The sequence below is a fragment of the Mustela lutreola genome, chromosome 17 (assembly GCF_030435805.1).
Source record: "Mustela lutreola isolate mMusLut2 chromosome 17, mMusLut2.pri, whole genome shotgun sequence".
Classification (NCBI taxonomy): Eukaryota; Metazoa; Chordata; class Mammalia; order Carnivora; family Mustelidae; genus Mustela; species Mustela lutreola.
Window position 1 is genome coordinate 5,655,605 of NC_081306.1, and position 12,735 is coordinate 5,668,339.

Genomic DNA, 12,735 nt, shown 5'->3' on the forward strand with positions numbered 1-12,735 from the left:
CGCGGCCAATCAGTGGCGCGCAGGCTCTTGTAACGTTCCCGGCGCCGCGTTTGAATTCGAGGAGGAGCGAAGCGGTGCCAAGCCTCTACCCAGACCCTGCTAGGTCCGTGGAGCAACTCCGGGAACATGAGTGCGGCGGCAACTGCAGGGAAGCTGGCGCGGGCACCAGCGGACCCAGGGAAAGCCGGGGGTCCCGGAGGTGCAGCTCCCGGGGCCCCGGCTGCTGCTCCGCCGGCGAAAGAGATCCCGGAGGTCCTAGTGGACCCGCGCAGCCGGCGGCGCTACCTGCGGGGACGCTTTCTGGGGAAGGGAGGCTTTGCTAAGTGCTTCGAAATCTCGGACGCTGACACTAAGGAGGTGTTCGCGGGCAAGATCGTGCCTAAGTCTCTGCTGCTCAAGCCGCACCAGAAGGAGAAGATGTCCATGGAGATATCCATTCACCGCAGCCTCGCCCACCAGCACATCGTAGGCTTCCACGGCTTTTTCGAAGACAATGACTTCGTATTCGTGGTGTTGGAGCTCTGCCGCCGGAGGGTGAGTGTCGCTGCCTCGGAGCCAGGGCTGGGGGCTCCGGGAGCTTGGAGCTGCTGGAGAAGAGGTGCTGGGAACCTCGAGCGAGGGGTTGTAAAGGTCTTGAGCAGAGGGGAGAGGGTGCTTGGCACTTGGGAGACGCTAGGGGAGGGGGTTCCGGTTAAGTGGTGCCTGAGAACTGTTGCTGGTGGAGAAGGAGGCTCCTGGACCCTAGGTGTTGAGCGGAGCGGGGGAGGCGCGAGTAGGAGGAGAATCCTGGTACTAGACGCAGGGGCTTCCGGAGTTGCTAAGGGAGGAGTCCCGGGGAAGGGGTGCTGCGAGTCGGGAGCTTCCGGGGTAGGGTTGGGTCGGGGAGAGGGTGGTTGGAGCTGGCTTCGGAGCTTCCGGAAAGAGAGGCGGCTGGAGAGGGATCTCCTGCGGCACAAAGGCTTAGAGAGAGATACTGTGGCCTCCGAGCTTCCGGGAGGGGAGCGCGGCCGAAAGAGGTGCTCCAGGTAGGAGGGTTGGGAGGCAGCTAGTGGGAGAAGGGGTGCTATGAGCGGTAGGGGCCATTCTTAGGGAGAAAACAGCTCCTAGCTCTCCTGGAGGGTGGGGGGTCTCCTGGGCTGCTTTAATGACAAGCCCTTCCCTCTGTGCCTTGGTACCGGCTCCCCATTACTCCTCTCCTTCCCCCGCTCAGTCTCTCCTGGAGCTGCACAAACGGAGGAAAGCACTGACCGAGCCGGAAGCCCGCTACTACCTTCGGCAGATTGTCCTTGGCTGCCAGTACCTGCACCGAAACCGGGTTATTCACCGGGACCTCAAGCTGGGCAACCTTTTCCTGAATGAGGATCTGGAGGTGAAAATAGGTGAGTGCTGGGCCTGCAGGGGTGCTTGACACCCCCAGAAGCCGAAATGAGGAGGCTGGGAGAGGAAATAGGAAGGAGACAAAGGAGGGAGGAAGAATTCTGGGCTGTTGATGGCCTCTAGAATCCTCTCTTTAGCACAGAAATTTAAAACCGAGCCCAAGCCTGTATCCTGCAGATGCATTTTTTTAGTGCTCATACACAGTACTTTTTAAAAGAATTTGAATTCGTTTCCATTGACATAAATTGGGATGCTTGTTATAAAAATTAAGATTTGGAACTCCCTTTAAACAACTGGAAGCCCCTGCAGTTCTGAGACTATATCCCCCCACGCAACTCTTTGCTGGGCTAAAAAGCTGCTGTTCACCTTAGGCTCCCTCAGATTTGCCACAGCCCCCAACTCTCCCTGCTCTTAACTCACAAACTTGCCAAATAGCAGTGCTGACCTTTACTTGCTTGATTCCTTGAGGGCATTTGAGTAGTGCCATTTCATCTGTTCCCTTTTAGAAATGTGGCCCTCCTTTCTAAGGGGAGGGCCACGGAGGGGCACTGCCCTGGGCCAGCATGGTGGGAAGAATCCAGGACAAGCTTTGCTGCCTATGAGGAGTAGGAACCGGAGGGATCAAATGACCCTGGTTCTTGACAGTCACACCTGTACCAGCTTTCTGCATTGGCAGAGGACAGGCTAGCAACTGAATACCCCCTCTTCCTCCCTCTGTCCCAGGGGATTTTGGACTGGCAACCAAAGTGGAATATGACGGGGAACGCAAGAAGACCTTGTGCGGGACTCCCAATTACATAGCTCCTGAGGTGCTGAGCAAGAAAGGGCACAGTTTCGAGGTGGACGTGTGGTCCATTGGGTGTATCATGTAAGTTGGGAGTTGTGTTCAGATCCACCTGGCCCTTTTGGACATCTTACCTGACTGACTTTATCCTTCGGACCTTTCTGCCTATGGAGAGGCTTCTCCAGAGAACAGATTGCCCAAAAACAAAGCCTGATTTCCATATCTTTTCTTGTCACTGGTGTATCCTGTGGGATTCTTGCAGTGGCCTGGGCTGTGGGGCTGGGGGGACCTCCACAAACCTGCTCTAGGCCCTTGCTGCTCAAAGTGTGGTCCACAGAGCAGCAGCATTGCCCAGAAACTTGTTAGAAATGCAGAATCTCAGGACGCAGGCTACTGACTGGCTCAGAATCTGGATTTTACCAAAATCCCTAGGTGATTTCCATGCACAATAAAGTCTTGATCAAGGCCTCCTAAAGCAGGTGGGTGGTGGGCAGAGGGTTGGGCCTTTTTGAGTGTTCTCTTTTGTTGTTGTTATTGGTCGAGGTACTGGAGAACTAAAAGTGAGTTGTAGCAGTGGTTTCCAGATCTTTGCAGTAGAGTTTTTCAAATGAAAAGGTCATGCCTTGAGTGCAGAGCCATCCAGGTGGGGCTGTCTCTATAAGGGCAGGTAGCCTGCACACTGGGACCTGTTTTATACTGGCCTGCAGCCTCTGGGGCCCTGGATTCCTACAGGCTCCAGCTGGAAAGTCACTACTGGCTGTCACCTGCTGTCACCTGTCTTCTTCTGAGGGCTCAGCCCCACCCATGCCCTGGCTCCTGTGGACTTGATGACTACCATCAAGGACCCCAAAGTCAGAGTTTCCAGATGCCCACCCTGAGATGATTCCTCCGGCAGGTAGGTTTTGGTTGGGAGCCTTGAGCCAAATCCGCCCCCTTGTGCTTACAGGTATACATTGTTAGTGGGCAAACCACCTTTTGAGACCTCTTGCCTCAAAGAGACCTACCTCCGGATCAAGAAGAATGACTACAGTATTCCCAAGGTGACTAAAACACTTTTTTTTAAAAGTTTAAATATATTTTGTTTTGGGGGGTTTTCCCCTCAAAAGCTGTTTATTGAGCCGAGCCATATCCCGGGGACAGAGCTAGGTCACCCCTACCCCTAGGATAGCCACAGAGCTCTGACTAAAACATACAGAGCTTGACATGTGTGCACAGAAGCATTTTTTCTAAGGGGAGAGAGTTTATAGATTCTCAGAGGTTGGGTAGATAATCCAAAAGATGTGGAAAGAGAAAAAAAAATGGGGAGGGAACGGGAGGCAGACACAGAAGTGCTGCTTAACCTCAGGGAATGGACCTTGATTTAACTGGGCTCTGCCACGTAGTAGCCAGATAACTGGGCGAGTGGCCTGAATCTTTTGAACTCTAGTTTCCATTTATAAAAGGGAGTGACTCACAGGGTACCTTGTATACAGTAAGCACTTAGAGAATCCTGAACCACCCCAAATCCAAAGTGATGTGCATTTTCACAACCACCGGCGTCAGTGCATTGAAAGGAATAGCCTGTTTGTGCAGAAACCTGACACGTGGCTGCTTTCCAGTTTGGTAGCATTGAATCCTATGAAGTCAAGGGCCCCGTCTGCATAAGGACAGACAAAAATCTCTCACAAAGAGTCATTTAACTCTCAGATGGACAGACCCTCGAGGGTTTGGAGTGGGTGCTGACTTCACCACTTTTTACATACATATTCTTAGAAAGGCATTTAACCCCTCTGTGCTCCATTTCTTTCTCTGCAAAAAAGAGATGGCAATAGAGACCTCTGCCCCTTTAGGTGTTTTTGTGAAGGGTAAGCAAGTTAATACACATGACAGCTTGGAACACTATCCTGGCACATAGTAAGTGTAAGCTAGTGCTGTTACTATGCCTTTGACCTGTGCTGGGTTATCCACCATCGAATCCTAGTAGGACTCTAGGCTTGTTGCTATGTCCTTACTTTCCAGATGAAGACACAAAGTCCTGAGCACGTCGGGTTACTTGCCATAGCTGCTGTCAGGGGCAGTACTAGGGAGAGTACTGAGAGCTAATCAAGTCTTTAAGACCCCACAACCTATGTTCTCAAGTGCTACCCTAGTGGTGAACAAGTTAAGTTGCTCTGGAATAAATTCAAGGGAAATCCGATGACTCTTGAGGCTCAAAAAAAGAGAAATGATCATTCTCACAGCTTAGATTGACATTTGTCAACTCAGTAAAGCCATTTTGGGAAACATGGCAGATTTATGGCCATTGAACATGGTGTATGTGAGCCAGGGGCTGCGGTGCCTATGACAGCACTGCACTCGGGTTCCCCATTATGTCCCACTCACGGCGCTCCCTCTCTGCTCTAGCATGTCAACCCTGTGGCCGCCTCCCTCATCCAGAAGATGCTTCAGACAGATCCTACTGCCCGCCCCACCATTCATGAGCTGCTCAATGACGAGTTCTTTACTTCCGGCTACATCCCTGCCCGACTCCCCATCACCTGTCTCACAATTGCACCCCGGTTTTCTATTGCTCCCAGCAGTTTGGACCCCAACAGCCGGAAACCTCTTACAGTCCTCAATAAAGGTAAAACAGTAGGCCCCCAGAGAGAGCCTAGGCGTTAGCTGTGTGGGTAGGTGGCCCCCAGAGCCCAGGCGTGTGTAGGACCCGCCCCTGGGTGGGCCCTAGGGGGGAAAGACAGACTTTAACCATGGCTGGATCAGACCTGTCCCCTAGAAAAAGGCAAGTGGACTGAATGCCACACCTGACAAACTCTTAGCATTTAAAAAATTCCTAACATCACACAATGATGGCTCATTGAAAATAAATATGGAAAATTTCAAATATATATGTAGGGCACAATGCAGTGGACTCCCCCACCACATTCAACAGTCAGATTATGTAAAGGTGGAAGAATAGACAAAAGCTCCCTTTTCTCCACCAATTAATATTTTTCTAAACTTTACCTTTCTCTCTTTAGCATATATATATAAATTATATAAGTGTGTATGTGCATTTGTGTGTATATACACCCAGTTTTTTCCCTAACCACTTAAAAGTAAGTTGTATATGTCCTGCCCTTGACCACTTAATACTTCAGTGTATTTTTTCTAAAAACAAAGATTCTTTCACATAATCGTAGCACATGACACAGCAAGTTCAAGAAACTTAACACTGGTACAGTCTTGTTTTGTCTATTGTGGAGTTACTACTTTTTGTAATTTATGAGTGTCCAGTTCAAATACAATATTAAGATTTTTATTTCTTTGATTTTATTCTTGTATTTCAACTGACAATCTTGTTTCCTTATACTAATATGCATATATTTTTCAACATCTGTAAACTAGTTCCTCTTACTATTTTTCTTTTCTTTTTTTTTTTTTTTTTTTTTTTTTTAAAGATTTTATTTATTTATTTGACAGAGAGAAATCACAAGTAGATGGAGAGGCAGGCAGAGAGAGAGAGGGAAGCAGGCTCTCCGCTGAGCAGAGAGCCCGATGCGGGACTCGATCCCAGGACTCTGAGATCATGACCTGAGCCGAAGGCAGCGGCTTAAGCCACTGAGCCACCCAGGCGCCCCACTATTTTTCTTTTCAAGTGATGTTTTAACTTGTTCAAGTCCATTTGTCTTTAGAATATTTCACTAAGGGTATTTAGTGCTTTTAAAAAGGTTATTTGAAATACTTTTTTTCCTCTGTGTGTATATAGCACCAATTTAACATATAAATTCATTTGTTTCTGTTGTAATATAATACTGTTTCGGTTTTTGGTTTTTTGGGTTTTTTGTTTTTTGGGTTTTTTTGTAATTAAACCGTTAAGGATTCCTTTTTTCTTTATTTTTGCCATTTCTTTTTATTGGTAATATTAATCTTGAGCTGTTGGTTAAAGTGGGGTCTGATTCAGAGTTCCAATTTTTCTCTTTGTAACTAATCAAATACCTTGCTTGTGCTATTTTGAGACAATCTTTTTTTTTTTTTTTTGATAGAGATCACAAGTAGGCAGAGAGGCAGGCAAAGAGAGAGAGAGGAGGAAGCAGGCTCCCTGCTAAGCAGAGAGCCCGATGCGGGACTCGATCCCAGGAACCTGAGATCATGATCTGAGCCGAAGGCAGCGGCTTAACCCACTGAGCCACCCAGGCACCCCTATTTTGAGACAATCTTGTTTCTCCTCAAACTCTTGTATCCTTGGTGGATCTCGGTGGATCCCTTTAGATCTCACTAAGGCAGTTGCTAATGTGTTATTCTAGTGGAGATTCCTCTGTCTTCCCCACTCCTTCTAAGTTAATTTATCGGAATTCTCTAAGAAAGAGCTGTCGCTTCTCTCTCAAGTATTTATTCCGTTACTTGTATCAACATGTACTCATGGATTTATTCTTTGGCCTATAATGTATAAAATATTGTTATTTTATTTTTAAAAATATTTATTTATTTATTCATTTATTTGGCCAACAGAGATCACAAGTAGGCAGAGAGAAGCGGGGAGGCAGACTCCCCTGCTGAGCAGAGAGCCCGATGTAGGGCTCCATCCCAGGACCCTGAGATCAACACCAGAGCCAAAGGCAGATGCTTAGCTGATAGCCATATAGGCGCCCTCCTTTGCTAGGGTTTTTAAAGCAAGTCCCAAATATATTATTATTTCACAATTCAGTTCTTACCACAGCATAGTATTTCTAAATTGAAAACTCCGATCTTAAAAATATTATAAGACAAATTCCGTATTCTACAAAGAGAACTAACGTGTTGGTGGAGAAAGAAACATTAGAGTATAAAGACAATAAAAAATCTGGGCTTTTCTAACTGAAATATAACCAATAAAAAAACCTGAAAGTGTATCTTTTCAGACTCTTTGGGCGTTTGTATAAAACTTGGGGGTGGAAGAACAACTCTCATGTTTTCAACAAATGCCTGCTTAATCCATTTTGTTGATGAGCTGTATACGATTAACCAAGCCCTCCTGTTTTCCTGGGTTTTAATTTTTGGCTGGGCAGCTCCAAGCTGGTGATGCCTTCACACCGTCTCCCAGAATGACTGGTGGTATCCTGGAGGGCCCAGTATGGGGGCAGAGGCCAGAGCATCTGAAGCTCTTTGGTGTGTGTGACCATGAAACCTTCCTTAAGGGCTTGACTTGGCCCTAGAGGTATGAGTACCAGGCTCCTGTCACATGAGTGTGGCAGCCGCTGCTCTGTAACCCAGCACTGACTCAGTTGACCCAAAGCAATGGCAGCTAATAATAATTTTTCTCTGGAGAGAGTACCTGCTATGGCAGAGGGTCCCTTTACCCTCCCACCTGCTGCCTTTGTGCCCAGCTAATGACTATGCATCGTCTTCTTCACAGGCACGGAGAACCCCATGCCTGAGCGGCCCCGGGAAAAAGAGGAGCCAGGAGTCCGGGAGACCAATGAGGTGGTTGACTGCCACCTGGGCGATATGCTACAGCAGCTACACAGCGTCAATGCATCCAAGCCCTCAGAGCGGGGGCTGGTGAGGCAAGGTAGGGCATGGTAGGGGCCTGGGGATGGGGTTGCCTGTGCACCTGGAGAGGGCGGGGAAGTCGCCGCCGCAGAGTGTCTGGGGCTTGTCCAGGCCCCGTCATAATACTGTTAGTTCCCCGCTTTTCTATAGATTAAAATCCAAATGGGTTAGCCTGACACTTGAGGCCCTGCCTATCTTTTTCTGATTCATGTGTTCTACCTCTGCAAGTGCCCCATCTTCCAGCACCTCCATGTGGTATCTTATACATCTGTACATGCTCCTTCAGCTGTCCGGGGGATTTCTGCTTAGTCTTCAAGAGACTCAGGGCTCTTGCTCATACTGTTCCCTTCTTCTGGAATGTACTCCCTCCACATATATGCAAGGCTCATACTTGCCTCCTTCAGATGTCTGCGCCAGTGTCCCCTCCATGAGCATTTCCCTGGCCCCCAACTCTGAGCACTTCTTACTCCCTTGTATTTAAATAAGGGATTATCACATGCACTAAACACAACAGTTTTTTTAAAAAGATTTTATTTATTTGAGAGAGCACAAGCAGGGGGAGAGGGAGAGCCCTACACAGGGCTTGACCCCGTGAACCTGAGATCATGACCTGAGCCGAAGTCAGACACATAACGAACAGACACGCAGGCTCCCTGAACATAACATTTGGATGTATTTGGAATTGTATATATTCCGATAATTTCTTAATAACTCAGAACCAAATAATTAGATAATCCATTAGCCACTGACTCTCGTCATGATAGAAATAACTTATTTTGTCCATATTTTTGTTGATCAGCCTCTGTCCCTATAACAAGAATGTAAGTTCCTTGAAAGCTGGGTTTTATGCCATTGCTCACTGCACCTGTGACAGTGCCTGGCACAGGGTAGGCCTTTGATGCATGGATGGACGGAATGAATGAATGAATGAAACTGGAACTTTTCTGTCCTGCTGATTGCCAGGGCTTGGTGGTGGCACAGGCCCTGCTTGGCTCTTCTCTGGGGCCCTAGGACTCTTGAAAGAGCCTGGGTGGGATGCCCAGCAGTCTTCCCTGGCATGGGCCACATAAGTGAGATGGAGGGGAAGATGTGGGTGCTGACCAACCATCTGTCTGTTTCTGTCACAGAGGAGGCTGAGGATCCTGCCTGCATCCCCATCTTCTGGGTCAGCAAGTGGGTGGACTATTCGGACAAGTACGGCCTCGGTAGGTTGCTTCCAGAATGGGCGGTGGCTCGGGTATAGCCAGGTGCCCCTTTGAGCTGTTCTAGGTTCTTGCCTTTTTTGGCTCCTTGATCCTCTGCTGTCAGCAGTCTCCTGTCTCCATCCTAGGCCTCTCACTAGTGCCCCGCCCCGCTCCCTTCTCCCCCTTCCTGAGGTCTCCCTCCACCCACCAGGGTACCAGCTATGTGACAACAGCGTGGGGGTGCTCTTCAATGACTCGACACGCCTGATCCTCTACAATGACGGTGACAGCCTGCAGTACATAGAGCGCGATGGCACTGAGTCCTACCTCACCGTGAGCTCACATCCCAACTCCCTGATGAAGAAGGTGAGCGCCAGCCGGTGGCTGGTGGCCGCGTGGTCTGGGGCGGCCGAGAGGGAGGCACGTGCAGGGCGGTTAGGCTCTAACTCTGGCCTCCCTCCCTCCTTTTCCAACCAGATCACCCTCCTGAAGTATTTCCGGAACTACATGAGTGAACACTTGCTGAAGGCGGGGGCCAACATCACGCCCCGGGAAGGCGATGAGCTCGCCCGGCTACCCTACCTGCGCACCTGGTTTCGCACCCGCAGTGCCATCATCCTGCACCTCAGCAATGGCTGTGTGCAGATCAACTTCTTCCAGGTGAAGCGGGGTGGGGAGGGTCGGGGTGAGGTACCTGTACCTGTCCACAGGCCCCCAGAGTAGGGTGGGAAGTGGGAGGTGTGGGACCTGTGCTTGGCATCAGGCAATAGGAAGAGCAGGAGTGGGGGCAGGAACCCCTCATCAGTGGGAATGTCTCCCCTCTACTCCCTGGCCTGTACTAGCAGCTGGGGCCTTCAGGCCACTGGTAACTCTGTCTCCCCTCCTAGGACCATACCAAACTCATCCTGTGCCCACTGATGGCAGCAGTGACCTACATCGACGAGAGGCGGGACTTCCGCACATACCGCCTGAGCCTGCTGGAGGAATATGGCTGCTCCAAGGAGCTGGCCAGCCGGCTCCGCTATGCCCGCACCATGGTGGACAAGCTGCTGAGCTCCCGCTCGGCCGCCAACCGTCTCAAGGCCTCCTCGTAGGACTTCCTCCCCTCCAGACTGGCACCCCTTCTCACCCCCACAGCACCTTGGCTTGCACTGGTTAGCTCCCCTCGTGCCGTTTTCTAGAATATGCCCCCCAGCCCTGGGGGCTGGGGAGAGCTCCATCATCCTTGCTGGTGGGGGTCGTCGTGTAAGTTATTTTTGTACATGTTCGGGTGTGGGTTCTATGGCCTCTTCCCCTTGCCCCTCAGCCCCACCATATGCATTGTACAGAATACTGCTCTTGAATCTGGGACTGTCCTTTCCTTGCTTTATATATATTAAACACATGTGAATCTTCTATTTCTTCTGTAATCCCTGAGAGTGCCTGGTTTCTGGGCTCTGGACACGACTTTGCTCCAGAAGCCCTGGGCTGCCAAGACTCTACCAGGTTTTTTTTGCCACCAAGGCTGGCCTCAGCCATGGACCCCACTCCTGGTCTGGCGGCCTCACCTCCCGGCTGGGCATGACTTCCCGGCGCTTGAGGCCGGTGGGTAGTAGGGCAGGAAGAGGCTCTCGGAGGCACAGCTCCTCATGGCACCGTACGTGTGGAGCAGCAGCCGTGGGAAGCGGGCCGTGAAGTACTGGACGAAGCTGTCGGGGACATGGCCGAGTGCCTGCCGGACCTCCGCCGGGAGCTCCCTGTAGTGGTGCTTCTGGAGGAATGGCGAGAGGGCCCTGCTTAGCCATGACCAGGATGCCCTGTGACCCAGGCCCCACGCAGACCCTAGAGCACACCTTGTTCCTCAGAGCACGGAGCAGGTCTCGCACTGACGTCCCCTTATATGTCCGGAACCGTCTCAGATCTGTGGGCAGGAAACTCTGGCAAGGCTGCCCCCACTGGATTCCCCTCCCTCTGGCAGCCCCAGCCCAAGGCCGGCCTCTACCTGTCTGGAGCGGCACAGAGATGTGCTTGTGCCAGTCGCCCCGGACCACCGCGGAGCCCCCCGCCTCCAGCGCTGCCACCAGGGGCCCTCGCTCAGACTCCTTCTCCAGCCAGTCGCTGACGTCCTAGGATCCAACAGAGCTCTTGAGCCTTATGACCAGTTTCAGAGGCCAAGGCCCAGGAGTGTACTATGGCTTGGGGGAGCAAAACGGCAAAAGCTTCTTGATTTAGGAAAGGATTGTTGCCCCTCGAGTACAGCTTCCCAGTGCCTTGTCTCCATGTTACCTGCTAGGTCTTCATCAACCAGTGAGGTAGGTACTCTTGTCCTCATTTTACAGATGAGCAAGCAGGCTCAGAGGCACCAAGTCCCTTGCTCAAGGTCACACAAGTGGGATGGGCTATCTGGGTACCATTGTAGCATGGGTGACAACTAGGGTTGAATGGCATGGTGCATGTGTTATGGGGGGTTGGGAGTAGGTAGGGGTGTGGGGTGGAGCCTGGGGCTGGGAAGTCTGGTTGTGAGCAGACCGTGGAGGGCCGGCATGGCATCGTATAGGTGCCTAGGCCCAAGTTTGGTTCATAGAAGGAGCTGGGCTTTCTGGAACAGGCAGACAAGTCTCTTTTCCCAGCCACTCTGGATTTCTCTTTATCACTCAGTACCCAAACTTGGGGCCATCCCCAAGACTTCCCTCTGACCTGGAAGAACTGGAGCTGCTTGGCTCTGCTCCAGAAGAAGGGGTGGGCTAGCACCTGGTGAGCCAAGGGGCGGGCCTGGGGCAGGGGGCTCAGCATGGCCTCCACCAGGTTCCTGGCAACCACCTTGTCTGTAGGGGCAAATGGAGAGTCGGGGGGGATGGCTTCAGGCCCGCCCAGCCCCATGCCCTGCTTCCTCCATTCCCTGCCAGGCCCCATCCCCCCTCACCATGTGCCTCTTCCTCCAGGTGAGTCAGGCTGGGAGTCCCTGCAAGGATGTTGGCCTGGCGATAAAGACTCTCTCCAAAAGGGTGGCTGCCACCAGAAAGCACGTAGTAGAACACACAGCCTGCAGAGAAGATGTCCACTGCGCTTGTCTGGGGGCCAGAGAGACCAACATGAGGAGGCAGTTTCTGCTTCCGGGAAGCCTGCCAGATTCAATTCTCCCACAAACTGTTATGTTAGCCAAGGCTTTGGTTCAGACTAGAACTCAAGGATGCTTCCTGAGCACCATCTCCTCGACCTGAGACCTCCCGCCTTCTACACCACTGGAAAGGGCCCACGGTTTTCGTCCAAAATCTTTGCCCTCCTGAGCTGCTAGTGCACGTGTGCAAGCTGCATTCCTCCAGGCCTACATAGCAGGTAACAGAAGCAAGTGAGGCTGACCGGGTGTGAGGGAATGAAGCGGCAGTGAGACCTTATGGTCTCCAGGGGACTCTCCCATATGCAGAGCTGTGATTTTTCCAAAGGATCCAAAATCAAGATTGTTATGTGGAATTTCCCAAAAGTTAAAATACTGGCCACTAATTAAAATCTGTACAAGTTCATAACATCAGATCCTTTAGTCCTTGGGTCTCCGGGTGGCCACTTCCTGCTTTCTCATGATTTAGACGTGGCTTTGCCAAGCGACTGACCTTTCCTGCGCTCTCATCTGTGTGCACGATTTCATCTTCCACCCACACACTGACAACTCAGAAATCCATAATCCTGGGGCTTCTGGGGGTCAGACACTTCTCTGGGCTTCAACTATATTTGTTCCTCTGGTGCTCCCCAAACCCTGGACACCAGTGGTTTCCCCTGGCTACCTATTAGAATTACTTGCTCCAGGCTAGTCTGGTCAGAATCACTGGATGTGGGGCCTGGGCTTCTAACTCTCTTAAGGTTGCCAATGATTCTGCAGCACTATGCAGACTGAAAACCCTTTTCTAGCTCAGGATTCCTTAACCCTCG

General features: G+C 51.0%; 2 protein-coding genes across 6 annotated transcripts in view; one reads left to right on the plus strand and one right to left on the minus strand.

The window, feature by feature from the left end:
- PLK1 (polo like kinase 1) lies at nt 1–10,227 on the plus strand. 2 transcript variants are annotated; one of them, XM_059155438.1, is made up of 10 exons: nt 19–534; nt 1,211–1,379; nt 2,101–2,245; nt 3,108–3,201; nt 4,544–4,763; nt 7,512–7,667; nt 8,776–8,853; nt 9,044–9,198; nt 9,310–9,492; nt 9,720–10,227. In XM_059155438.1, exons 1-10 carry the CDS (start codon nt 127–129, stop codon nt 9,924–9,926), a joined length of 1,815 nt encoding a protein of 604 aa, XP_059011421.1. In that variant the 5' UTR covers nt 19–126; the 3' UTR covers nt 9,927–10,227. The 2 variants fall into 2 exon arrangements, with proteins under 2 accessions (XP_059011420.1, XP_059011421.1); XM_059155437.1 differs by having other exon boundaries at nt 1–534; nt 9,044–9,492.
- ERN2 (endoplasmic reticulum to nucleus signaling 2) overlaps nt 10,184–12,735 on the minus strand; it is a 15,115-nt gene continuing 12,563 nt past the window's right edge. For 3 of the 4 annotated variants that reach the window (XM_059155434.1, XM_059155432.1, XM_059155433.1), the window contains 5 exons: nt 11,735–11,882; nt 11,509–11,636; nt 10,814–10,937; nt 10,665–10,732; nt 10,184–10,582 (listed from right to left, as the gene is read on the minus strand). In XM_059155434.1, the coding sequence (XP_059011417.1) occupies nt 10,376–10,582; nt 10,665–10,732; nt 10,814–10,937; nt 11,509–11,636; nt 11,735–11,882 (675 nt within the window). In that variant the 3' untranslated portion in view covers nt 10,184–10,375. Of the gene's footprint in view, nt 10,583–10,664; nt 10,733–10,813; nt 10,938–11,508; nt 11,637–11,734; nt 11,883–12,735 lie in introns of those variants that run through there. The other variant, XR_009349433.1, reaches the window with a different exon arrangement.

Coding starts and splice junctions, on each gene's coding strand:
- PLK1 (XM_059155437.1), top strand. CDS start 127: ATGAGTGCGGCGGCAACTGCAGGGAAGCTGGCGCGGGCACCAGCGGAC. Junction 535..1,210: donor TGGAGCTCTGCCGCCGGAGG/GTGAGTGTCGCT, acceptor TCCCCCGCTCAG/TCTCTCCTGGAGCTGCACAA. Junction 8,854..9,043: donor TTCGGACAAGTACGGCCTCG/GTAGGTTGCTTC, acceptor TCCACCCACCAG/GGTACCAGCTATGTGACAAC.